The sequence below is a fragment of the Pagrus major genome, chromosome 1, assembly GCF_040436345.1.
Source record: "Pagrus major chromosome 1, Pma_NU_1.0".
In the NCBI taxonomy this organism is placed as follows: domain Eukaryota; kingdom Metazoa; phylum Chordata; class Actinopteri; order Spariformes; family Sparidae; genus Pagrus; species Pagrus major.
The window spans coordinates 17,946,065-17,972,762 of NC_133215.1; the positions used below are offsets into that span (position 1 = coordinate 17,946,065).

General features: G+C 41.7%; 1 protein-coding gene across 1 annotated transcript in view; it reads right to left on the reverse strand.

Moving 5' to 3' along the window:
• Positions 1-18,911, reverse strand: part of klhl5 (kelch-like family member 5) — a 29,960-nt gene extending 11,049 nt beyond the window's left edge. Inside the window, exons 1-5 of the mRNA XM_073472893.1 lie at positions 18,310-18,911; positions 13,094-13,282; positions 6,616-6,752; positions 5,732-5,928; positions 4,050-4,262 (exon numbers count right to left, since the gene is read on the reverse strand). Of these exons, the coding sequence (XP_073328994.1) occupies positions 4,050-4,262; positions 5,732-5,928; positions 6,616-6,752; positions 13,094-13,282; positions 18,310-18,911 (1,338 nt within the window). The remainder of the gene's footprint in view (positions 1-4,049; positions 4,263-5,731; positions 5,929-6,615; positions 6,753-13,093; positions 13,283-18,309) is intronic.
• Between the last annotated feature and the right edge of the window lie 7,787 nt (positions 18,912-26,698).

A 26,698-nucleotide genomic window follows, 5' to 3' on the forward strand; every position in this document is an offset into this window, starting at 1 on the left:
TTAAGTCAGAGGGGAGACGTTCAAAAATGGCTGCTAACATTCTATCGTAGAGTAACAAGTATAAAAGAGATTATTTATAAAAGAGAAAAAATGTTTCAATTATTTTTACACCCTCTTGTTCCTGTTTGTTTTCCGCCACAATTCCCACAAACCACCACGAAAAAAAAAAAATTAGGTCTAAATAATTCAATTTGGTCACTGAATATAAAATCAATTTTCTCAGCCAGACGTGGAGAGTGTAAAGCAAGCATGGTAAATGGATAAGCAGCTTACACGCCAGGGTGAACCCTGCTTTCACTGCATACAATCACAGAGGGACAAATTAGAGTGAACCCTATTTCGGGATACGTTTGTGTTTATGTGTGTGTATGTGTGTGTGTGTATGTGTGTGTGTGATAAAGAAGAACAGAGATAGGTGAATTGAGTGTTTGTCCTCTCCTGGGCTATTTATCCATCACGCTGTGAAGGATTGAATGTGGAGGGTGAGATAAGACTGAATCCTGCAGGCATCCCACCTTCTCCTCTCTGTCCTCTCTTTACCTCACAGCGGGCAACGAGACAATAGTGCTCCCTGCTCTCTGTTTCAGCTCACACTTAAAAAAGACACCATGGACATTTAAAAAGAAACACACACTCTCATAGAAACAGCTATGTGTAATACTTAATACTTTACTCCCCTCTTATTTCCCTTGCAAGACGTGCTATTACTCGCTCCTACCTGTCTCCAAGAACACTCAGAAAACAAACCAGAGCTCAAATTATGAGTAAATTAATCCATTATTTGACAGAAATTCAATCTGAAAATATTTTGATGATCATTTAGTCATTTTAGATGGATGGCAATGCTCAGGCAAAATGCCAAAAATTCACTGGTTCCAGCTTCTCAAACAAGAAACCTTTCCTCTGTTATCTGCCTCTGAGCTTCACTGTGTAAAATGAGTTTTACACCAGAAGCCTGTTTCACATAAAATGTTCTCTGTGCTCACTGATAATCTGATTTTAAGAGGCACGCCTATGAGCATGATTTACATCATTACAAATAATTTGGAAGCAGATTCTGGTCCAATATTCAGCATACACTGGTGGAGCCTACACTGAGAATGGACTTCACAGTGAGGTGGGAAACATCTCAGTTACTGGAATTTTTAATGCGGGAGAAAGAATACATGCAATTTTAAGTATTTTAATGTGGTAATTATACTTTTTAAACAATGTCAGACAAACAGATATTTTTCCTGTTTGCCTTAATAAATGTGTTAAGGCAATCATTAAGAAACAAGCAAGCTGTGATGGGATATTTTTAAACAATTCTTTGCTATTTTTGAAACCGATTAGTCAAGAAAATAATCAGAACATTAATCAAGGATTGTTGATGAGGACACCCACACACACTTACTGCCTTTTAAATCTGTCCGATTAACAGCCCACAGATGCTCCTCTGAGAAAATAAGACCAAGTGTGTGTGTCTGTTTGTGTGCGACAGTGGTGATGAGGAGAAAGGATTAAAGGTATTAATTTGGTGCATTGACTTCCCCTTGATGAGTAATCGCATGGCGGCCTAGATAGAGGGCTGACTAATTGGTTGATGAATATTGATCACTTGTCTGTGTGAGGTTTATATGTCGTTCTATTGGCATTTCACAGCTCATGAGGTTGCTGACTGATAATTCATTTGTCAGTGTAATATGGTGGCGGTGGTGGGTGATACACTGTTAAAGGTTGAATCCACCCTCAGCTTTATGTCTGTCTCGCTGTTGCTCTCTCTGCTCTAGTGCTATTCCACTGCTTTACCTCCCTGCCATCCATCTTCTCCCCTGATTACATGTTACAGCTACTTGTGATTTCAGCTGACCTGGGCAAAGCCATATATCTGAGGTGTTCATACTGAGCAAAACCTGGGAGATGTATAGACGCAGGCAGGGAGGATGGAAAGAGGAGGAGGCGGAGGGGAGAGCCACAAGGGGAGTTTTATCTTTACAGTTTCTTTATATATAGTGAGGGAAATGACTGATGAGGGAGATGAAGAGAACAGATAATTTAGCCGCAGTTAAGAGAGATATCACACTTAATTAAGGTTTGAAACGTGTGTGTGTGTGTGTGTCTTTGTGTGTGTGAGTGCATCCAGCGCCCTAGGCAGTAACTGAGGTTCTGCCTCGCATATAAACTTCTCAGCATCACATTACCAATCAGAGTCCCTGCTACACAAGCTAGGAAGACGAGAGAGGAGGAGAAAGAGCGCGGGGACTCAAACACACACTCAGATACACACAAGTACACACCTGACAACATAATGGTTGTGAGCTACGGTTAGTGTAATGGCTATAGTCTCTCTAATTGCCTAAAGAGGACAGTGAGTGGAAAATGACCAGCAGATCATGAGCAGGAAGATTTATACAAACTCTTTTCCTGTGAGAGACATTATAACGTGAACAACAAATCTCCTGCACTATTAATGCGGTAAAGTTTTAGCTTCGTGTTGATTAATGGCACACACACAGAAAAATGGACAACAACCTCATGAACACAGCAGATAACTAATGTGCTCTTGTTAGTGTTTGTAATTAAGCTTTTCACCGCTTGACTCTCAGATTCATTATTGCCCATTTAACTGATTTAAGAGTGTGAGAGAGAAAAAGAGACAACAGGGTAGACAGAGGAAAAAGGAATAGACTGAGGGGAAAGAAGGAGGTACCTTTACTGCAATGTAGTGACACTGACAGAAATTGAACCAACCCAATCAGTATCAGTCTGAATACTAACTTTACAAGTTGATCAGACATAGGCCATGACGGGACTGATCCATATTGATATGGTTTCTTTCTTTGTCAATGTTATTTTAAAACTTGGTGTTTCCTCTATTGATTACAGTCAGTCATGACTGTTGACTCAGTTTTTAGTGCCACAGAAAATCCTGTCCTCTTTTTTCTTTGAATAGAAATTTTTCCAATGAGTTTGATGCAGTGAGATGTAAAGATTTTGAACTTGAAAAAAGAGATTACCAGTGTTGGATTGGGTTATTACTAAGCTTTTAAAGGGGCATTACGTAGTTTTGGGAAGAAATTCAAACTCACTTTTTTAATATTTACAATATTAATGATGTAATAATACAAACTCAGAAATATGTATTTTTTCCATAATTGAATAAATAAGCTGTTCTCAGAGGAAAATAAGGCCCCTAGAACACTGTTTGAAGCTAGAAAAGTGGCAGGGTCCGCCAAATATAAACAAAGTAAAACATGATGAAACTGTGTTGTCCTTTAAGGTCGGTTTGTTTATTCAGTTTGTTCAGTCATAAAAAAGATGATAGTTTGTTTATTAGGTTTGTTTAGGCATAAGAATTCAGTCAGTGAATATCTTTATCTAATTTCTTCCCTAAAACTACATAGTGCACCTATAAGCCAAGTCAAGTCAACTGTATTAACAAAGCCTAAAATTAGGAAGCACAATGGCTCAGGGGGCTTGGGGTGCTGTTCAGTGTATGCCACCCTCTGTCTTAAGACCCTCGTTTCAAGTAACAAAAAACTTTTAGCAGGAAAAAAAGGAAAAGGAAAAAAGCTGCATTAACATCCAACAGTCAAAGAGCAACTTTATCATTCATTTAGAGTTGTTTTTCTGGCTACCTGATGAATGTATATCCAATATTCACTCGTTTTTTTGCTCTCTTTTGGTCTCCTACTACCTACTCCAATATCTGGCTCTCCAGCTGCTAAATGCTCCACTATGTTCACCAGCCAGTTCACTAACTCTTTTTGTCTTTAATTTAGTGCTAAACAGATAATTTACAGTAGTTTTTTAGAGCCTGGTGCAGCCCAAAATGGCACAATGAGAGCAGTGAGAGTGAATCAAAAAAGGGAGCCAATCAAACTCTCCGTAAAGCTCCATTAAGCCAAGGGGAGCTGCAGATTCAGATGATAATTCTCTGTAAGTTCATTATTGCAAGCCATCCCTTTCACATTGTTTTCACCTTATAATTTGGAAAAATATTAATTATAGCCGCTTAAATAAAACAGTTACAGCAATACGAAATGCGAGTTCTCTTCAGAGCTCACCTGTGGCTGCAGCAGTGGCAGTCGGATGTGAGCCAGCAGCAGGGGTAGGTGGCGTTCCCGTGTGGCGCCATCATGAGCGACCCACGTTAGCAAAGAGGTAACTACGGTTTCCTCATCTGGCACATTAACATCATCGGACGTGAGCAGCCTCTCCATCTCCTCCACTGGGAGCAGGAGGAACTCCTGGCCTCCCACAACCTCCAAAAAGTGCTCCTGGTGGAGATGAAACGGGTATAAGAATAGAGAAGGGAGGAGTCAGATTAGTCTCACAAGACAAATGAATAATGAATTGAAGAGGAAAAAAGGAAAGAAGAGGCGGAAAAAAACGATAGGAAGATATGAGTGGAAAGAGGATAGGGGTCGAGGGCTGGAAGGAGAGGGGAAATAAGGAAGGAAATGAAGGCTTGAGAAAGGTCAGAGGAAGATGGATGAAAAGCCGAAGAAAAAAGGGCCTGGACGAGAAAAGGTTGGAGTGATTTAGTGGAATGAGATGGAGAGGCTGCTTGAAAAACAGAGAGCAGAGCTTTAACGAAAGATCATTTTCATTATCGATTAATCTGTTGAATACTTTATTAATTATTAAATTATAATTATTAATTATTAATCGGTTAAGTGTTTGGTCTTTAAAACATGCAAAAATAGTTACAAATGTCCATCACAACTTCCTAAAGCACAAGGTGATCTCTTTGAATTTCTTTTAGTCCGCTATCATAAGACATTCCTCACAGTTAAGACGGTGGAACCAGAGACTGCCTATAATTTAATTAATTTGACACGTAGCCCACATTATGCTTAGTAACTGTGACATAAGGAAGGTGATGGCAGTGGTGATTATGGTTGTTGTTGTTATTGTTGGAGCTATTACAGACATGTTTTCTTCTTTCTCATTTGTGTTTTTGATTCTTCTTTTTTTATCAGTTTTGAGGGAAAGATGTTTTGTGGAGATTAGAAAACGGGAGGAAAAACATGCAACATGTGAATGTGGTGTGATTCCCATGTAAAACATTAAAAATAAAAAAACAAAAAGAAAACAAATCTAAACTTCTCTCTGCCTCGTCTATTGTAGTTCCTACACATTGTCCTTAATAACGCTGTGAGCTGTGTATGAGTGTGTGAGTAAGTATGTGCGTGTGAGTGAATTACAGACACAGGCAGACAGTCACACCAAGATAACGCCACCTCTACGGCATAATTACCGCAGATTAAAGTTTCAAAATAATCCACTTAGAGAGAAACAGAGAGAGAGAAAGTGAGAATGGGACGAACATTGACACTGACAGACACACAGAGGGAGGCAGGCTGGAAGAAAAAAGGCACGTACAGACAAGAGAGAAACCGAAAAGAAAAAGAATAATCAAGTCGATGGAGGAGCTATTTCATAGTCACCATAGCAACCATGTGCTGAAACAGCCATTGTGGCGAGAATGGTGTGTGGTGCGTTGAGAACGAGGAACCAATTTGTTACCAAGAATAACATCAAGGCTTGAAAAATGACCAAAGTGTGACAGGGGGAAAGGAGAGCGAGATTATGTTTATTGTTCCTATATGAATTATTAAAACCTCAGATCACCTCACATCATCTGTGGGCTACCTGAATCTACATCATCATTCTCTGATCTACCTTTTCCCAAGTTTCATTCATTTTCTCGCAGCAGCTCTACGATCACTGGAGCTCTACCCACCATGGTGTAGGCATGAGCAGCCCTCTGCAGGTCATGGCAGCCCTGAGCGTCAGCGTAGGAGCGGATACCCAGACAGTTGGAGGGGTGGAGCTGCTTCATGAGGAACGAACAGCAGGCCTGAACCACAGACGACAACTGGAGCAGGCAGGAGGCAGACAGCAGAGACTCAATGGTGTCCTCCCTCAACTCGAGGCGGCCTGGAGAGAGGAGAAGGAGAAGGAATGGCAATATCTTAAAGAGTCTAAGATTTTTTTATACAACTGAGACCAAAATGAATCCATTGAGTCAGTATAGACAACATGATGGCTGCTGAAGACGCGTACCTGGGGATCTTTTTCACTTTTTTTTTTTTTTTTTAAATCACGAAACAAAACCTACAAGGACTGAATTCCACCTCTTCAGGATTTCCCACTGTTTTACAATTTCTGTTGGAGGGATTACAAAAATGAACTCCACATGTAGCCACAATAGCCAGAATGGTTTTCAAATGTCTGTCAGCAAGGGGATTATCCCAAAAATATATTTTAAAATGTGTGACCCAAGTTGATGTAAACAGTGGTGTAGACACAGAGGAGTCTCAGGGCTCAGGGCTAATATTTCACACTGGTTGCACTGGTGCACCAGCACATAATTTAGGTGCACCCAATAATACATTTTAATTTAATTTCTCATCACAAATTTTAAAATGATTGTCAACAGCAATAAAGATGCAAATACATGTTTAAATCACACGCAACAAGAACTTGTAATGAAATAACATGTCACCCAGTTCAAAAATGTGGCTCACTGATGTGTGTTTAATTTAAGTTTCTATTAAAAGTTGAGGACTCTGACAGTATATATTGATCTTTTTTCAAAAAAATGCAATCAGTGTGTCTTTGTACCTGTGTATGCATACTGCACCAGGACCCACAATGCATCCGGGTCTACTCCTTCCATCTTCACCTCTTCCTGCTTGGCCTCCCTCACATCACTAGTGAACATGGCTGCGAAGTAGTCCGACACGGATGAGAGGACCAGTCTGTGAGGGGAGAGAGTGTCAGGCATCAGTCAGAGAGGATGGATAGCTGTAATGGAGGAACAGAGTACTTTGACCTTGCTGACAGGACGGGTTTCAACTGAAAGGGTAAAGATGCAGAACAGAAGGCAACAGCAGCCTGGAGATGATGACACAACGAGACAACACACATCACGATCATACTGTAAATAAATACAAGAGTAGGCACACATACAAGTCACTACGAAGGTATCAGTGTGCTCCAAATGAAGTGCTTGTCTGATGATTAAACAGGGTCTGAAATCCTTCTATGACACATTTGACCTTTATTAAAAAATTGTGACTCCTGCGATTTGGATATTGTGGCATACATATAAAGCAACAGCTGAGAAGGTATTAAGTATGTCGATGGAGACAACTGTATCTGATGCATCTGACCTATCGGTAAACGGAAGCTGAATTGACGACCACGTGTGTATTCTTAGTTCGTGGAAAGTCTGCAGTTGCATGACTGATGATCACAACAGATATGTGTTTTGGAATAAATTAACAATCATCTACAGGAGTGGAAAGAGTATTTTGAGGTGGAAAGTATATCGTCAATGTGTGAAAAAGAGCTAAACCTATAAGTAACCATGACAGACAAGTTGGAACCAGCAACCCTGAGTAAAGTCACGTACATCTGTGGTTTCTTAGAGCATGTGCTCATTGCCTGACACACTTATTAGATGCATTATTCATTATATTTAGACTTAGGCCCATTTTAGACCCCTTCACGTTCATGTGATAGCAATCTTATATGTAGGTATCATGTCTGAATAAACAGAGAATTATGCTAGTTTTGTAATGTAACTGCCTTCTATCTCTCCAATCAGTTATATGAGGACCGACCAGTGTGCTGAATAACAGTAAATAAATGGACTGTAATTATAACTGTGGTGGAGGGAAAGAAGTCCTTCATGTACGCACACCAGGCATAATTAAAATCACTCATTAGTGCGTGTAATATTAAATATTAAATTGCCTGATTTCCCCTAAAGAAATAAATCCCCCTCCAAACGGGACTCATCTTGTATATTCCTCTCTGAAGAGATGTTGTTAGATGTACAAGCAAACTGTGCAAACAAAAGCCTGGCATAGGCCTGAGGCATCTCCAGATGTTTGTGCATGGTGAGCATATTGTTGAGGATAAAGAGCTCAGTGTCCTCAGACGTTTAAATGCCTGGTAGTCAAACTGCAGTGGAGCAAGTTTTCCCTTACAAGAATCACGTTTTTTTAAAATGTAAAGTCGTGACAGAAGGGAGACTGACCTCAAGTCATTTATTTGTCTGGGATTATTTAATCTTTAAAACCACTGCCATATTAGAAGATCTCTGAATTATGTGAATCTAAACTGATATTTAGAAAAGATGTTGGCAGAAGTAGCGCAATGTACACACAGATGCCATGAGGGCCCGGAGCTTTTCTCACATTAACGCATTTTAACGAGGCGGTAACACATCTCCTGGCTTATAGTTATACTGTCTGAAAAGTCAAACATTTTACAACAAGAAGCAAAAGAATAAGAAAAAATGACATAAGCCATGCTCTCTACACTATTCAATTCCTTGGTTACACACGACACGACAAAAAAATGTCTATCTTTCTATGCAGATGTGTCCACACAAAACAATATAAAAGAAGACACAACCCCGGCCAGATCAAGTCCTGGCATGCAGTATAAAAGACATGCCAATCCGTGCAGTCAGAGAGGAGAAGATTATTCAATTTGCATGTGTCAATCACAGCAGCTGAGCTCATGGACGAGAGGGAAAGAATGAGAAAGAGGGAGAAAGAGTAATGTGCTTAATATAAGGTCAATGTAAAATTTAGAGGCGAGAGAGTCTGAGAAAGAAGATATACTGTCTGGCATAATGGAGAGCGAGCCAAATGAAGGACGGAGAGGAATTATCTAAAGGTCACTGGTGAAAAGACAGTTAATTAATTCGCCACCGCAACAATCCATTACCCTTTCATGTCACTGTGAAGTTAAACACACACACAAACTTGAAGGCATTAAAAAAGTAACAGGAAGTACTCGCTGCTTAATATTTTATGCAGAGAAGTTTTTGTTCTTTGCTCTTGGAGATGTCTTCATAAATGAGGTGGTGACCGACTAATGGATGCAAAATGACAGTGACATATGCAGTAGTCCTCCAGATCACTGCAGGGCAATGTCCTGATCTTAATATGGCTGAGGATACGTGAACGGATCATGTTAAAGCTCACATTAGAGCTCCATATGGCTTTAAAATGGCTTTGTGTCTTGTTTACAATTTTCTGCTGACAGTCTGCATCCACTGTTGTGTGTGTGTTTGTGTGTCCTTCTGTGTTTTTTCTACCTCAGGGTCAACTGACTTAGATCTGTATGCATGTGTACTTGTGTACTCAATGTGTATGTGTTATGCACATGTACATTCGGTAATCTCATTACTGAGTGTGACACTGGGACCTTGACAGATAGCCTGAAGGAGAGAAGAGTGGTGTGTGTGTGTTTTACAGACAAAGATGTCAAAACACACCATAGTCAGCAGGAAGTTGCTCTGCCAGTCGGGTATGTCTTATCTCTCTCTGTGGGCACGCGCACACACACACACACACACACACACACACACACACACAGAGCATTTTGACTCCTAAATTTTTCATGTGGGTCTCTGTCTGACTCGCAGTGAGTGACACAGGCTATATACAGCAGCAGGTTATTTACACACACACCGTGCTGAAGACAGAGACATGGCAGGCAGAGTGTGTCACACTGTAATGGAAAGAGCACCGAGTAGACAAAATGCCAGAGTGAAGAGAGCAGGAAACAGACGAGTTGGACTCAGGAAAGAAGGGCATGAGCTGGAAACTGAACACTGTGAGTCTGTTTGTGTTTGAGTGTGGATGTGCTGCTCGGTGCTGAGATACAGTAATGGAAAAACAGAGAGGGGAAAACAACAGGAGGCTGGGTATGGGAGACTTGCTCAACTGTTACGACTTTTCTCTACACCGACTCACAACTAGAGGTATAGGAGAAGTACATTTAGAGCCATGCCTTGCTAATGGTGCAGCTCTAGGGATGGCAGAATGTCAGTTTGCAGTCAGTCACCACTTTAGTCCAGACTGAAATAACTCTATTAAATGGATTTCCATTATATTTTTCTATTCAAAATTTATATTCCCTGGAAGATGTTTCCTTATGACCTCGGTGATCCCCTGACTTTTCCTCAAACGCCACCAACAGGTTTTCAGTTATCCAGGGAAACACAGTATCTCTACATCTACACCATGGATGGGCACAAAATGGTATACAGACATTCATGAGTCCCAGGCGATGAAACCTCTGACATTGAGGATCGCCTGACTTTTCCTGCATGACTGCCATGAGGTTCACATTTGTGGGTTTGAGTTTATGTCTCAAATATCAGATGGATTATCATGAAATTTGGGCAAAATTTTTAATTTGTCCAACACTTTGGTTTGTGGCCAAATTCCTGCAGCACTCATGGAAAATCCCATCCAGCTCAGCTGTAAATGTTAGCGTGCAACCAGTCTGTTTGTTCTGTTCAAACATGATATTTCTGCACAGTTGCAGATAAATAAATAAATATAAGGCTAAACTAATATCATTAGTATTATTCTATTCGTAGAATTAGATTTTAACATTTCAAATGTCAAAGTTCAAAAGTCATGATTGATTGAAAAAATATAGTTGTATTCATTTCCAAAAGACTAACTAATTTAATCCAATGAATCGCTTTGTATAGATTGAGGATTTTGAAGGATTTCTTTTGGCATGTTTGGCATGTGACATTTCCAAAAAACATGCCCCTTCCGGTGGACCACCATGGGACCTTATTTCAGAGAAAATATGTATGGTGGTTAATGGCTAGAGAAAAATATTTTTTTGATCCTGTTTGAGTTGTGCCATGAATCATGTTCGTCAATTTAAAATATAATTGTTCAACTCTAGAAAATCACAGCTCGTCAAGTAGTCTGATAATGAAGTCTGATAATAGTGATGGCCATATTGGTGATGGTGATGTATATAGAGTGAGATGATGTAGTTCACTGAGCAGATCTACACAAAACCAAATGGTATTTTGCTATCTTTACGAAAAACTGCGACCTTCTTGACTTGCAAAATTTTCTTTTAGGATAAGATCCCATTTGGAACAATTCAAATGAAATAAAATTATTTGTCTCTTCATATTTACTACTGTACAATTTTTTTTCCCAATATATGGTCCCACTGAGCACACCATAAGGGGTGGGACTTCACTCTCTCTCTCTCTCTCTCTCTCTCTCTCTCTCTAAAAAAAGACATTCGGTATAGCCCTTATTGTCATGTGAGCATGTTAGCATGCTGACGTTTTCATTTAGCTCAAAGCTAAATGCAGCCTCAGAGAGACGCCAGCATGTCTCTGTCTTGTCGTACTAAAAACAAACAAGAACCATATTATGAACACAATGGGTCCCGGATGCACAGGATCTAAATTAACAGCAAATGAAAGTATCTGAACTAAAGGTATACTTCCTAAAATCAGTTAAGGTAGTGTTCATATGGGGGTACAAAAATAGATTTGCAGGGTAATGTATTTCTGTAGGGTACAGCAGCCCCAGAGCAAAAGATAAAGTATAATTATGCTCTACTTTTTTAAAGTGCATATACAGTAGAGCTTAGATTTTGCTGAAACTGCGCTGCTTGCAACAAACTCCACAAGAAATATGCAGCTACATACAATACAAGTGGCCTATTCGGCATGTGCAGAGCTTTTGTTTGTGTGTACATGTAAGACAGAGAGAGAGGGAGAGAGAGAGGGTGTATGTTTTGTTCCCAGAAAAGCTCTTTTATCCTACACATACAATAAATCAATTGCAAGCAAAACAACCACTTCCAAACAACGATGTCTTACTCTACCACCCCCTTGCTGGCACGCACACACACATACACACAAAACACACAACTTCAGATGCTGACACACTCTTTCACATGCACCATTAGGATTCGCGTACAGCAGGGTCTTTTGTTTGTCACCATCTGTGCCTTGAGGACTACATGAAATGAGGCAGAAGTGGAAGACAGTGAGAGAAAAGGAGTCTTTCTGCTGGTGGAGGACCGCTCCTCTGTCTCATCCTCGTGCAGATGGACCCTGCTGCTGCTGCACCAGTGGCCTCATGCCCAGCGAGCAACAGCAAGAGAGCAGTGTAAAAGTAAGAGGTTATGAGGTGGGTGACAGGCATGTGTGTGTGTGTGTGTGTGTGTGTGTGTGATGCATGATTCAGAGTCTCAGTTGACTATGTGTGGCACAGAGAGACTACAAAAATAAAAGGGACTTTTATGAGCGTGACTGTGGCTTTGCTGTGTGTATGTGTGTGAAAGATTCTTTCCTAACAGTGCCTTGTGAGTGCAATACGTGTCATGTGTGTGTCATATGTGCAATATGTGTCGTGTGTGTCATATGTGCAGTATGCATATTGCATGTGTCATGCATGTTCAGCAACATGCATGACACATGCAACACGCAAGAGTCGAGGCCTTTGCACACCAAGTCAGTTTTTTTAATATGCATTTTTTTAAATCCGTCGCCCAATAAAATTTTTTTAAACGTGCTGCAATTTCGGAAGAAAAAATTGACTTGGTGTGCAAAGGCCTTAGTCGGAATGCTTGTGTGTGTGTATGCATAGTGAAAAGTTTGATGTACATGTTGGATTTAGGCCTGCATCTAACAATTATTTTCTTTATTGACTAATCTGTCAAATACTTTTCCAATGAATCAATTGATTGTTTTGTCTATAAATGTTAAAGAGTTGGAAATAGCAATTCCAATTCCTCATTTCCCAAGGTGATGTCTTCAAGTTGCTAGTTTTGACAAATCAACAGTCCAAAACAACTTTCCCTAGAATGAATTAGAGAAAAGTAGGAAAGCAAATCCTCAGCTTACTGAAGCTGAAACCAGAATGGTTTGATCAGTTTTGCTTAAAAATACTTTATCAAAATAGTTGCAGATTGATTGTCAACTAATCAACCAATCGATGGATTCTTTCAGCTTTAGATGGGTTCATGTTTCATTGTATATCAGTGTGTATGCATTTCTGAGTGAGTTTGCATTTTTCAGTAACTTGTATATAGATGAAGTGAGAATACATGTGTGTGAGTGTTTGTGTGTTAACATTTATCATGTGTATGCAGTTGCCCAGCAAATTTTGGGCAGAATATCCGCAGCAAAGAAACATTACCTTTAAACAACATGAATCAAATTTAACTCTTAATTATATTTCTGCCTTATGATGTAGATCTCAACATCTTCTATGCAATACATGTGCATCTTTGCTCCTACCTGTGTGCAGGTATCCGTCTCTCTCCAGCCACCAGTATGACATCACACAGCTGTCGGGACCTCAGGTAGCCCTCCATCTTGCGGAAGGTGATGTCGGCGTGGGACAGAGCGGTGAACATACAGTCCTCTGGACATGCACATGGCTCCATCGACACGCATGAGGACAGTGTGGCACTGCTGTTCGACGTCCTGTGCCCACAGAGTGACAAGCAGACAAAGACGAGCGTTCATATGAACACACACAAACACATACACAAGGACAAACAGACACAAAGAGAAGGAGACAGAGGCTTTGAGTGCATGTGTTGATGCTCATTCTCTTTTGTTCAAGACAAAGAGACAGATGTGTAGAGGGAGCCATGCCAGCTGCTCCGTGTTTTCCTTGTGCCATTCCCTCACACGTTTTCGCATCTCTCCTTCACTTTTCCAACAGGGTTACTAGCATGTCGCCAGAAGCAGACAAAAGCTCTTTAATGGTCCAATTACTAGGAGTAAATGGCCAGATAAATTTAGCCCACTTAAAAGGGAAGCTGCCAATTAAATAGCTGTGGGAGACGAGCCCATAGGATATGCAGTAATTTACTCTGCTCCCTAATGGCAACCAGTTTCCTTGTATCTATACCAACAATGGGAAATGAAGCTGGGTTTTGAGCCAGGATGGCTTCAACACGAGCTCTCCGCTGATGGAAGTGTTGAAGCCCAAGGCTGTTATGTCTTATTCTTCCAGTCTGAGCTGATGAGGTGTGTGAGCGTATGCGTGTTGATCAAAGACAAGCACCGAAGTATGGCTACCCAGTGAATCATCAGCCATCAGGGCTCCCAAACCAGCTTTTAATTTATGAGAGCCAGAGCTCTTCTTCCATTTTTAATTTAACAGCAGAAATGGCAGAACTGGCCCTACAGCACAAAGCGATAAGAAATGAACTGATACTCCAAGGATGAATAATTTTTCGACTCTACATTGTCGAGAAATCACACTCTTCTAGGGAATGTGTGTGTGTGTGTGCGTGGGAGGGGGGTTTCTTGCAAACCGTCCTAAATTGCAATTTTCCACATGCATATTCTCGAAGGAATAAACAGAGCGAACGCAAGGCACTGGAAAATGTGACTACACAACATGATTTTAAATTATCTAAAATTAAAGTCTGAAGTCTGTATCTGTAGTGTGTCTTCTTTCTGGAATTTGCTCAAAATCTAATTCATATTTGCACCTTTGTTTCTCCTCTGTTATCTTTGTGTTTCCCATTAAAGGGTTTTATTGTGGAGTTTATAGTGGCTCTAATCAATATTTTGATATCGGTTATGACATTGGAGCATTTCTGTGTCTTTCAGCCCATTGTTAAGCCTGTCATGATATTTACGCTATGGTAAATATCTAATGTTATATCATTGATTTCAATGGCCATTTTCGCTGACATTGAAATTGCCTGTTGTGTTCACATGCAATCATGTTAAAGCTGCTGTAAGTGACATAGTTTTATTAAAATAAGTATCAAATAGCTCTATATTACAACATTCATTACTGTGTTTGGTCAGTAACCCGTGTCTCTCCTTCTCCCACTCATGCAGTTCAAGAAAAGAAAGAGGCAAAGAGGGCTGCCTCATTAAAGAAAGGAGTCGTGCAAGTGTGGTGACATAGGGAGGAGGGAGGGGATTGCTAAGTTGGCTAAAACGACAACAAAGCTTACAGCAGCTTTAACACAGTCCATTTAATCTATTGTTTTAGTTGTGTTTTTTAATTTGTTTTACTTAATTAGGATATTTTAATATTTTTTCACGTTCCAATTCCAATGTCTAAAAAATAAAGAATTAAAAGTTAATTGCTCTTTGAAAGGGTGTATATGCATTATAATGCTATTATATTATTGTTTTATCAGTGGCATACAATGGTCTTAAAATGACAGCAATATTGTTAATCGCAGTTTTTTCTGGATCAAAATATCATCAGATAAAAGCAGTTATCATGACCTTGTTGTTTGAATCTTCTGTCCAACAACTTTATTGTTTTGGTTCACTCTCATCAGCATAGTTTTCAGTGATTCATGCAAGACAATCTAGGATAAATCGACAGTACACTACCTGCTGAGCACCGAACGGCAGACAGACAAAGTTCAAAACTAGCTAATCTAGCTAACTAGAAAAGAAACAGAGCTAAAAGAGAATCAATAAAAGAGTAGCCATGCAGGAACAAGACTCTGAATGGATGCAAATTTTGTTCCTGTTGTTTGCCAATGAATTCACAATATCAACTTAAAGGTATTAAATGTCAGTGTCCTCTACTGCTGCCAGCAAATATCCCAGAAAAAAAAAAAAAAAAACAGCTACTGCGGGTTTAAAGCACTCTGAGGCCAACTTTGATTTTGGGGCTTATTGAATTAAAAATAATCTCATAAACTCTTAAAAAAAGTTATAAGAATTTGCTGCTATAAGTTGCGTTCACTGTGTGTGTACTGCACACATTCAGGATTTTGTGCTGCTGCTGATGTGTCATCCTCCCTCTGTCCTCTACACCTCTATATCTGTCTCCCGTCCTCACTTATATATCTTAAACTAATCCATCACTCACTTCATCCCACCTCATCCCATCATCCCAACATCCATCTCTGTCTCGGTTTCCTCTCTTCCCTATCCCGATCTAACCCTCCAAGGAGGCTTTTTGGCTAGCTTTCCCGTCCTCTTGTGTGAGTGTGCGCGCATGTGAGTGTATATGTAGACGAATGGTGTGGCTAAATACTGCCAAAGGAGATGGCTTTGAAGTGGGGGAACGCTGCCTTCCAGTCCCCTTAATTGAGCCTGGCAGGCACTCAACATGGGCCGAGGAGAAACAGAGAGAGAGGAGAAAGAGAGAGTGTGTCTGGGGCGAATCAACACCATGCAGCCAGATTTTTTAAACCCCTGCACCAGGCAAGGACACTCACACAGCTGCCATTCAGTGTCTCTCTCCCTGCCTCGCTCTCTTTCTCTCTTACTCATTTGCACACACACTCCCTTGTGATTAACTATCTAGCCTGATTAGCCCGTCGGCTAACGGCTAATGCAAATGAAACTTAGTTCTGTAAGCTGATATACGACGTGATCATGCAGCCACGGAGCCTGCCTGGTCACATGTTACACCCTCCGTGACACACATACAAACGCTTTTGTTTCCCACACACATTAGAGGGAGAAAAAAAGAGAGGGCAAATGAATGGACAAGGGTGGGCAGAGATGAACACGGGACAGAGGGAGGGAGAGAGAGAGACAGAGAGAGAAAGGGAGAGAGACAGAGACAGAGAGAGAGTAAGGGAGGCACACCAGGATTAAAGGGGGTGAAGCTGGGTGGGGTGAGAAAGTAAAAAGGGAGAGGAGGAGATCAGTGGAGGCGAGCCTTGAGCCACTCTGGGATTCCATACGCATCCCTTCCCATGATCCCATCTGGGATTCTGCCACTCTTGGAGTATCATACTGTAACCAGGAGCTCTCAGAGGGAGGGGATGAACAGCATATAGAAAGACACACACACACAAATTAAAAAACATACATGCAGGGAGCTGCACATGTATGCTGCAGACACTAATGTCTGTGTTGGTATGGCAACCATGCATGTGCAAGGACATGGCTATATGAACAATGCATACTCAAGATCTGCTCATACTCACATCATATTCCTCCTTCTATGCTAATGAGGCTTGTGTTTGCGCACATTACTATTAAACAGAAGTAATTTCCTGTGTAAGCGCTGCCAGACTTCTATCATCACTGAAGATATGACATCACGCCTTGCATAACAATAGATATTTTTAAAACCATAATTCTCTCCTTCTTTCCGCCACTCACATGCAAACATACACAATCACGGCGAAAACAAATGGGGCATAGAATGAAAGAGCATCAGACATTAATCGTTTTCTTTTTTTTTAAAAATTATGCCTGCATTTGCTCCTCCTGAAAGCTGTTTTAAAAGTGTGAGTGTGCATGTGCATGTGTGTGCGTGCGTGTCCTATGAATCATTTATTTTTTCTGATGTGTGTCTTGGGAACGCAGAGCATGATAGGAGGCTTTCAGATGCATCATTATGCCAGTGTAGTAAACACACACATCAACACACACATAAACACACACACACACACCGTCTGTATTTCTCTCTTTACTTCATCACATTTACTGCTGCATCATAATAAAAACACAAATCAGGGAGTCTGTGCAGATGTGCTTAAAGAGGAGTTATGATGCCCTAATTGCTTTGTTTTGCTGTCTCCATGGCAACTATTAATAAAATGCCTTTTCCCACTGATGCAACACACTCCATCATGCATGTCCGCACAAACGCAGAGCATTAAAGATTGTGAGTAAAAGCTGGAGAATCAGTCGCTGAAGACAAAACAATATAAATGTCAAGTGCAGTATGCAGCTACATACGGAGCTCAGCCCTGGAGTCACATTGTTAATTTGACTCTGAAAATCCCTTATTCACAAGAGTGTGCATTTGTGTATGCGTGTCTTCTGGTTAGTGAAGCCTCATTAGGAGGTGGAGGGGAGAAATCAGTGGACCACATGCTGTCCCAAAGGTACTAAGCCATCATTTTCACTCTCCCTCTTCCCGTCTGTATGTAATGTGTGGCCCTCAACTACTGCACTGTCTGAGCAGCCTCTTGTTTGGTGAATCACCCATTTACTTTTCTATATATTCAGTAGGAGCACAGTCACAATTTCCAGCTGCCCGGCAGTAATGAGTGACAAAATGAAAAGCCAGTTATCTAGAACCAAGTGGCTAAAATGTGATTAATAGCTCCAGCTGCAACGATTAATCAATTAGTCGTCAACCATTAAATTAATCGCAAGCGATTAATTGATGTGAGTAATATTTAAGACAAAAAAAAATCAAAATTCTTTGATTCCAGCTTGTTAAATGTGGTGAATCTGATTGCTTTACTTAGTAAACTGAATATCAAGACATTTAAAGGACAATAATGGATATGTTTCACTGTTTTCTGACATTGTGTAGACGAATAACTTGATTAATCGAGGAAGTAATGCTTGGTTGCAGTGATAAAGCACAATGATTCATCAAATTATCAAAACACTACTACTACTTTACCCTCCTTTAACTGTGAGCTAACTCGACCAGTGAAGAAGCTCCTCACTTGCTCTAACTTTTTAAGAGTGTGTTTTTAAGTTTAGTTTCAGCCACAAGGTCGCAAAGCAGACATTAAACTTTAGCCTCCTCCTCCTCATACCTGCAGGAGCTGGAGTCAGTTTCCGGGTGGATGTTATCTTCAGTGCCCGTCGCTCCCGCTCCAGCCGCCGCCGCCGCCTCCTCCTCAGCCCCGACATGAGCGGCGGGCTCGGTCACCAGCACGGCGGCTTCGACCGGTGGCTCCATGCTCGTCAACGGCCGGGAGCGACGATGAGGCGGCGGGGAGACCCACGACAGCCCCGCGGCGGAGCTCCTGCACTCTGGCTGACTGAAGGAGCGGGGACAGGAGCTCCCCGTCGCTCCAGCTGCCGCTCCCCCGGGACCGCCCCGACTCCCCGCCGGATCAGCAAACTTTCTGTTGCTGCCGTTACACAGGTTAGACCCAGCGCTGCCGCTGACCACGAGACCACCGTGACTCCCCGCGCCGGGGTTTACGCCGGCTGAATTCGGGTTGCCACAGCCGCTAACTGAAGGTCCGTCCCCGGAGCTGCCGCCCGTTCTCCTCCCGGCGAAGTAGTCTCCCAGCGGCGGGGAGTGAGGCGGAGGGACCGCGGGGTGACCGAACCACCTCCATCGGATCCTGAGGATCTGCTTCACGTCGAACTCCTTCCGCGAGGAAGAGCCCGAGCCGCTGCTCGACATTCCAGGGCTCGGCACGAGGAAATGGCGGGGGAGAGCCCGAGCCGCTCTGCCGTTAAAGCTGCGCACTGTACTGACCGAGCGTCTCTCCTGGCAACCGCACGCCCGGTAACCGCGACTGGAGGTAGTGAGCGGAGTATAGAGAGTATATGAACAGAGAGGGAGGGAGGGAAGGAGGGAGGTCTACAGAGTTTTACCGTCAGTGCCAAAGCTTTTCGTGCTCAAACCAAACCACAAACATTCACCGCAAGGACAAATTAATGTCACATTTCTGCCAAATAATGCAACACTGGCCACAGGCATGTTGTAGCAGGGAGGAATGATGATTATCATCATCATCATCATAAGCATTATTCAACAGGCCAGACATCAGTCAATCAATAATATCAGCCAATCTGTTTGCATACAGTATATGCAGCCTACAGAGACTTTTCTGTTTAGACCTGAAACAGATCTAATCCAGTTCTTGCTTTGTTATAGTATTTGTTTTTTTTTTATTTTAATTTGTCAAAAAAAGACAAAATATACAATAAACTAGAGCATTTCTTTTTCATAATAGCGATAATATTGTTATCGTGAATTCTTCTGGCCATGATAATCATCCAGTGATGAAGCCTGAACTGAAACGTTGCTCAATTATCAATATTCAAGGCAAACACTCCAAACACTCACTTGTTCTAGCTTCTACAATGTAAAGATTTGTTGCGTTTCATAATCTCGCAAAATGAGTATCCATGGATTATTGGTGGAACGAACCAAGACAGTAAACGTCTCACCTTGTAGTTTACTGCCAAATGCATTTGGCCTTTTAAATATTTTACGACTCTTAATAAAGAGTCATGTAAATAAACAAGCCATAATTGTATTGTATTACTCACAGAAGGTAAAAACCATTGATCACACAGCCACATGAAGACTCACCTCAAAAAGTACATCCTCATGAGCATAGGTGTCATTTAAACTGGGGCACTTGCATGTCCCTATCACTTTTTCAAATGGCCCATTTTGTCCCTATCACTTTTTAAAAGCATTATCTGTTTAAAAATGTGTTGAAGGCTAGGTAAGAGTAATATGGAGGAAACTGTCATTAGATATGATCATGCTGATGGTGTATACAGTTGTTCATACAGCCACATGAAGATTTACCTCAAAAAGTACGTCCTCATGAGGTACATCGAACATATATTTTTGGGTTATGACTTGGCTTCTGGTTAAGATTAGTATTAAGGTTGGGATTAGGCATTTAGTATTTTTTTTTTTTTTTTGGTCAAGGTTAGCATACCGTCTCTAGGGAGTAAATAAATGCAATTTAAAAAAATGTCTTCGTTTGAGAGTGGGTGCACAGACAACAGCAATCATTACATGTTAATCAAAGACTCTGAAATGCAATGAGGCGGTGGACACATCCTCTTTATCATCTTCATTTCTACCCTGTCTGGCTGTCTTCACTCACTCCTCCGGTCTCTCTCCGTCTTATTGCCTCCTAACAATCACACTTTGTTTATAAACCCGCCTGCAGTAAGCTGAAGTGATGATTTGTTGTTTAAGCAGATATTGAAAACAGAAAGATAGCCAGCATTACTTCAGATCACCACAGTGGGGGACCTGAGTGTCCTTGAAAATGAAATCTCACTTGTCCCTACCCACATGTGCACACACACACACACACACACACACACACACACACACACACACACACACACATCGTTATTCCCCTTTCCCATTTCTCCACAAACCATTGCTCTTCTCCACCCATTACTACACTTCCTTCCTCTCCTTCACCTCCCTCTCTTCCCTCCATCTGCAATGCAGCAGCTATTCATAGACAGTAATGATCAGTGGGAGTGGGTCCTGTGGGAGCCATCCCATCCAGGCGCCCGGGGCACCCAGCAGCAGACCAGTCAGCCAGAGCCTTCCTAACCTTCTTCTGCAGCAACCTCGGGAGGACCACAGGATGAGCCAGAGCCACGGAGCCGGAACACAGTGTGTTCTGGATGGAGTACCACCAACAGGACGGGAGGGATACTTTAGGAGCCCCACTCTAACAGAAATCAATAAGTCAAACAGCCGAGGTCAGTTTGTGAATTACACAGACGGGAGATGTGTTACTCATAAATTGGTCTCACAGACTTTCACAGCCAAGCGTTGGGACTCATTTTTTCCACAAATAAAAGACTGAGCGGAGCCGGTGAATATGGCCGATTTAACTTTTACCGCTTTTGTTTGCCAGATTCCGAGAAAGACGGGGCTTTTCTTCAGTTTCAGGATGTACTGACAACTGAGTGCAGGACCACCCCGCTGCTCTATCTGATCAATACTACAAAAGTCAATACACACACACAAGCCGAGTCTGCAAGGAGGCATGAAAACAAGCAGACGCTGTATCATTAAGGCGAAGAAATAACAAAGGGTCAGAGCAGGGGAGCAAAATGTCACGGTGAACCAGGAACACAATGAGCTCTTCGGGAGGATTTGGAAACTTTGGTCAAAACACCAACCAAAGAGCCTGACCCAAACAGACACTGTTATAAAAAATGGAAACTATCCATGTGGCACAGAGCACTCTACACTATAAAAACACATTGTTTTTTTGAAGATTTTCAACTAGGGGCATTATCACATGTAATATAAATATTTTTTATATGTTTAATGTTCTTGTCCTGTCTCTTCAAAGCCTTTACTTAAAGGAGATGTATTACGCTTATTTTAAGGATCATAATTTTATTTCGGGTTACTACTAGAATAGGTTTACATGCTTAAGTGCTCAAAACACATCAGTTTTCTCATACAGCGGCTCTGTATTCCCCCTCTGTCTGAAACGTTCTGTTTTAGCTCCTGTCTCTTTAAGGCCCCCCCCCCTCATATATCTAGTCTGCTCTGATTGGTCAGCTCACACATGCCTGAGTCAGCACCGCTAACAACAAGACAGCAGCTGTGCAAAACTAGCAGCAAGGAATTAATTACATGCAAATGTGTGACTCTGTGATGAAGGGTGATGTCACACAGTTACAGAGTTAAAGGTGAGACTACTGACGAGGCGTTTCAGGAGGAGTGTTTCCTGTGGGAGAGAGGAGCTTCTGTTGGTGCAGACTTTGATCTTTTTAATTTTCATGCACAATATGCACAAAAACCTACGTAACATGCTGAAGGAAGGGGAAAAAATAAAAAAAGGATAATGACTCTCCTTTTGTGGAAAAAGACAACTTTTCCTCCCACAGTGTTTCCAAATGGTATTATGGCTGGTTCTAAGACAACTGTATCATTTCTGTTACCAACAACGCAGCATAAAACGTGAGTATATTTGTTAATTTAGTCTATAATGGAGACGTGAAAGCCGATAGAAATGGTAGTAGGCTGCCACCCTGTCTGGATCACAACTCAGCCTTCTTTTTGTCTCGTGAGATTTCGTGCCCGGTGGCTGTCAAAATTGCATAGTGAAAGCAATGTTAAACGTTGATGGTGCCATTATTCTATAGTCATTACATTGCGTAATCAACATTTACTTCTTTATGATACGATAAAACAAAAAACTTGTCTGTTGCCAGTTTAAGTGCCTGCAGAATCTCTATGATCATAAGCTTGTGCATGTTTTAAATAAACAAGCTCCAGTGTGGGAAATTCTTGCTTTTTGTATAAACCCCAACTAAAATATTCATTTGTGTAACTGTCTTGCATATTGATTGACTCACTTAATTCTTCTCTAAGCATTAAATGCATCAGGAGACACATTTGGCCACGCTCCCTGCTACAGGTTTGTATCTACCCAACAAGAATGATAATATGTATACATCAGCCTTTGATTTGGGGAAAGAGAATGAATTTCATGTGTTGTTTCATGCTGTTTGAGTTTGAAAGTCCCAGTATTAAAGGACACCTATTATGCATACCTTTATGTTTTTCCCTATCCTTCAGTGTTTTATATATCTTCTTGTACATGTAAAAGATCTTGAGTGTTGAAAAGGTCCACACGAACAAAAGCTCCCCTCTCCCACAGAAAACACTGCTCCTGAAACGCCTCGCCTTTTATTTCATGACTTTGTGACCTCACACTATGCCACATGCCACATGTCACATTTGCATTAATTTATGCTTGGCAGCTAGCTGGTACGGAAGAACTCATGTGATACACCTGCTCTGTTGCTGTTATGGCTCAGGCATGTGCGGGCTGACCAATCAGAGGAGACTGGGTATTTGGGAGGTGGGGCCTTAAAGAGACAGGAGCTAAAACATTTCAGACAGAGGTGGAATACAGTGCTGCAGCACTGGACAGTATGAGTAGACTGATGTGTTTATTGAGCACTAAAGCATGTAAACCTATTCTAATAGCAACCCAAAATAAAATTATGAACCTGAAAATGAGCATAATGTCTCCTCTTAGGGGATATCTGGATAACTTCATAATGCTTCCTTTTAAATTTCCACCCAGAGTTGTTGTCCCTCCTACGGAGCCCTGCCCAGAACTCTAAACCAAAGCATTTCTGCAACACTCACGATGGAAACAACGTCCTGTTTCTGGGGGAGGCTGGGAATGGGGCTCTGAGGGCGAATGAAGCTGAGGAATGACGGGCCATTCAGCTCTGGTCTCCTTCAGTTGGATCTAATCATTGGTCACTTGGCAGGAGCCTCCTTGAGCCGCCTACTGTTATTGGTCTCCTGGCTGTGGTAGTCCAAGGCTATCACTCAAAACTCCCTGGCACAGCTTTACGGCTCTACGGTACTCTGGACACACAAACACACACACACACACACACACACACACACACACACACACACACACACACACACACACAAACACACACACACACACACACACACACACACACACACACACACACACAAACACAGACAGGCATGCAAGAAAATGACACCATGAAATCCTATTCACACACTCTTCACACCCGATAATCGTCCTGTTTATGTATTCACACATGCAATCATGCATGCACAGAAGCACACATACACACACACAATCGGTAGCATGCAATCCCATTTATGCATACTTTGTACTTTATAAGCATTCAACTACACACACACACACAAATACAGAGCCAAATAAAAACAGGTAGCAGTCATCCAGGGAGAGCTGTCGTAAAAGATTTTATGGGGCCAGAAAGTGAAACATTATCTGTCTGGCCCGTCTGTGATGATCAGCTCATCTCTCATGAATGATGTTGGTCCTCAAATGGCCTCCTTCCAACCTCGCTCTCTGTTATCTTTCTCTCTTTTCTCTCCCTCTTCTCTGTCTTCTTTTTCTTCCCTACACTCAGTTTGAAACCTTCTCCTCCCTCCTCTCCTCGCCACCCGCACTCTCCCCTATTCTCCCCAATCGCCTTTCCAACCTCAATTTCCTGCTTGCCATCCCTGCTATTATACTGTGACACCAGGGGATTGTGTGTGTGTGTATGTGTATGTTTGTGTGTGTAATGGTGGCACAGCGGCTGTGATTCCCTGAGGTGTAGACCTGCAGGGACGGCGCTACAAGAGCCATTGTTCTATATAGGCTCACAGGCACACACGCATCATGACTTGTGTGCATATGCCCATGCACCCACATACACACACACACACACACACAGCTGTAGAAAAAAACATACACCTACTATACATTCTGCATGCATACACATAAAAACACAAGGACAGACTTTCATTCAAGTCACGGCCCATACATCACACACACGCTTCTACACACACCCTCACTGGCTGTTTCCGTTGTGTAATCGGAGTGTTGGTCGGTACTGTAGCTGCAGGCGAGGCCGTCCTTGAGACTCAGAACAGGCTCAGACTGGCCAAGCAAATAATTACCTCTCCAAGCTGACACGCCGGCTCCTCCCAACATATGAACGGGAAAGAGGAAGAGTGTGTGTGAGTGTGCGTGTGAGTCAGTGCAATTAAATTGATCGGGAGGCACAATATTCAATGCTATTGAACAGAAAATTAATTTCACACCGAGCCAAGAAGGCTCGCAGGGTGGAGGGAAACCCAAGGGTTGAGGCTGTGTGTGTTTACTTGTATGTCAGCTTTGTGTGAACCAGCTTGAGTTTTAAACCTTGGGGGTGACATTTTGGACGCTCCACACTTTGGACTGGACCTTCAAAGGGCAGTTTGGTTAAGACCTGGTTTCAAAGAGCGTTGTCAGATGTACAACAATGACCTTATTTGTGCAATAATTTGTACCATCTTCTGTATAATGTATGATCAATAATGCAGAAAAAGACATAATTTCTGTTAATTAACTGTTTTGTGATGCTAACATTAGCAGCTGGTTTCCGTCTACGTCGTCTTGTTTTAGTTACTTCCCAGACATGATCATGATAGCAAAATATTGATCCTAGGTCTCACCTGACCTCTTTTCACTCATTCAAAATGACTGTTCAGGTCGAGTTGTTTTGAATGAATCACTAAGCCCAGTTATTTATTTCTGTAAAATGACACACACATATATATATACACATATGCATATTAGTTCTTGTGGATATGACTAGCATACATAAATCTCCCCGAGATACAATCATTTTAAGCATCCAGAATGATAGTTTAACATTCCCCATTCGGAATACAAAGAAATTGATGTTTTATTTTTTTTGGCATGTATTTTTAAAGAGGCTCTGTGAAACTTCTGTGTTATGCTGGAAGCACAAGGTCACATCCTTTGGACTGCGTGGAAAATCTGACCTGAGTCCTTCACAAAAACATCCACAGTCCAGCAGCATTAAACAACTTAAACAAACCGTCCGCAGGCTTGTATAGACAATCAGGAGATACAGGGAAGGTCACATTTTTCATGTCACGTCACAATCCGCTCACATATGGCCAATCAAAAGTGATTAATACATGTGAATTGCTACAATGTTACATAGAGCCCCTTTAAATAGGTGCATAATATGACCAGGGATGTGGTCTAAAAGTGTTAAAAGGTCATTTTTCATTTCAACTCGATTTCAGGTTTAGGCTAGAAGTAGGCTTAGGTTCATTTTACAGTAAGAGATTTGTCATTTAGTTGACATGGTTAAAGGAGTGCTCCACCAATTTAGTATCACACCTCTGTAACACTGTGGGAATCACAGTTAAACAAAAAGATTAAAAATCAATGCAGCAGAACCACAGATATCTTTATTATTCTACACCTTTGTCTTCCTTGTCAAAACCTTGCACCTACATTTGATATTTGTCATGCTAGTAGCGGCTAATGTAGCCCCCAAGCAGCTGGACTCAAACAGAGATGAGGAGCGGGCTACAGAGATCTGCTCATGTCTTTCTAACTCCACACCACCAAATTTCCTTATTTGTTTTCATTTCACTTGTAGCTGCAACCAAGTGACATCACTGGATGCAATTTATCAGATTTCGTGCAGCTCCCTCTGGAACCACAAAACGCTTTACACAACTTTTTTCCTAAACACTTGCAGTCGCCCTCCTAAAGAGCTGGAAACCAACTTTGTTGTGTAGGGGCTCGGGGATGCATTATGTAAATGAGAGTCCTCAGAAATATAGAAGCACAAACATGTGTGTGTCTAATCTGGATAAAAAGCAGACCACCTTCAGCTGGTAATTTCCCTCTTATCCTCTATCGCATCAGTCAATACGAGACCACACAGATCCATGACTGCATTCTCTGTGGTCGGTGCGTGTGTGTGTGTGTTTATATGTGTGTTTGCGCATTGGGCTCTATGTGTATTTGGGGAGTGTGTGTTTTAACTTCAGACGGACTATGTTGTCCCAGTTTCCCGAGATGTTACTAATGGGAGAGATGAAGGAATAAAAGGAACTTAACATCAGTCCATCAGCAAATT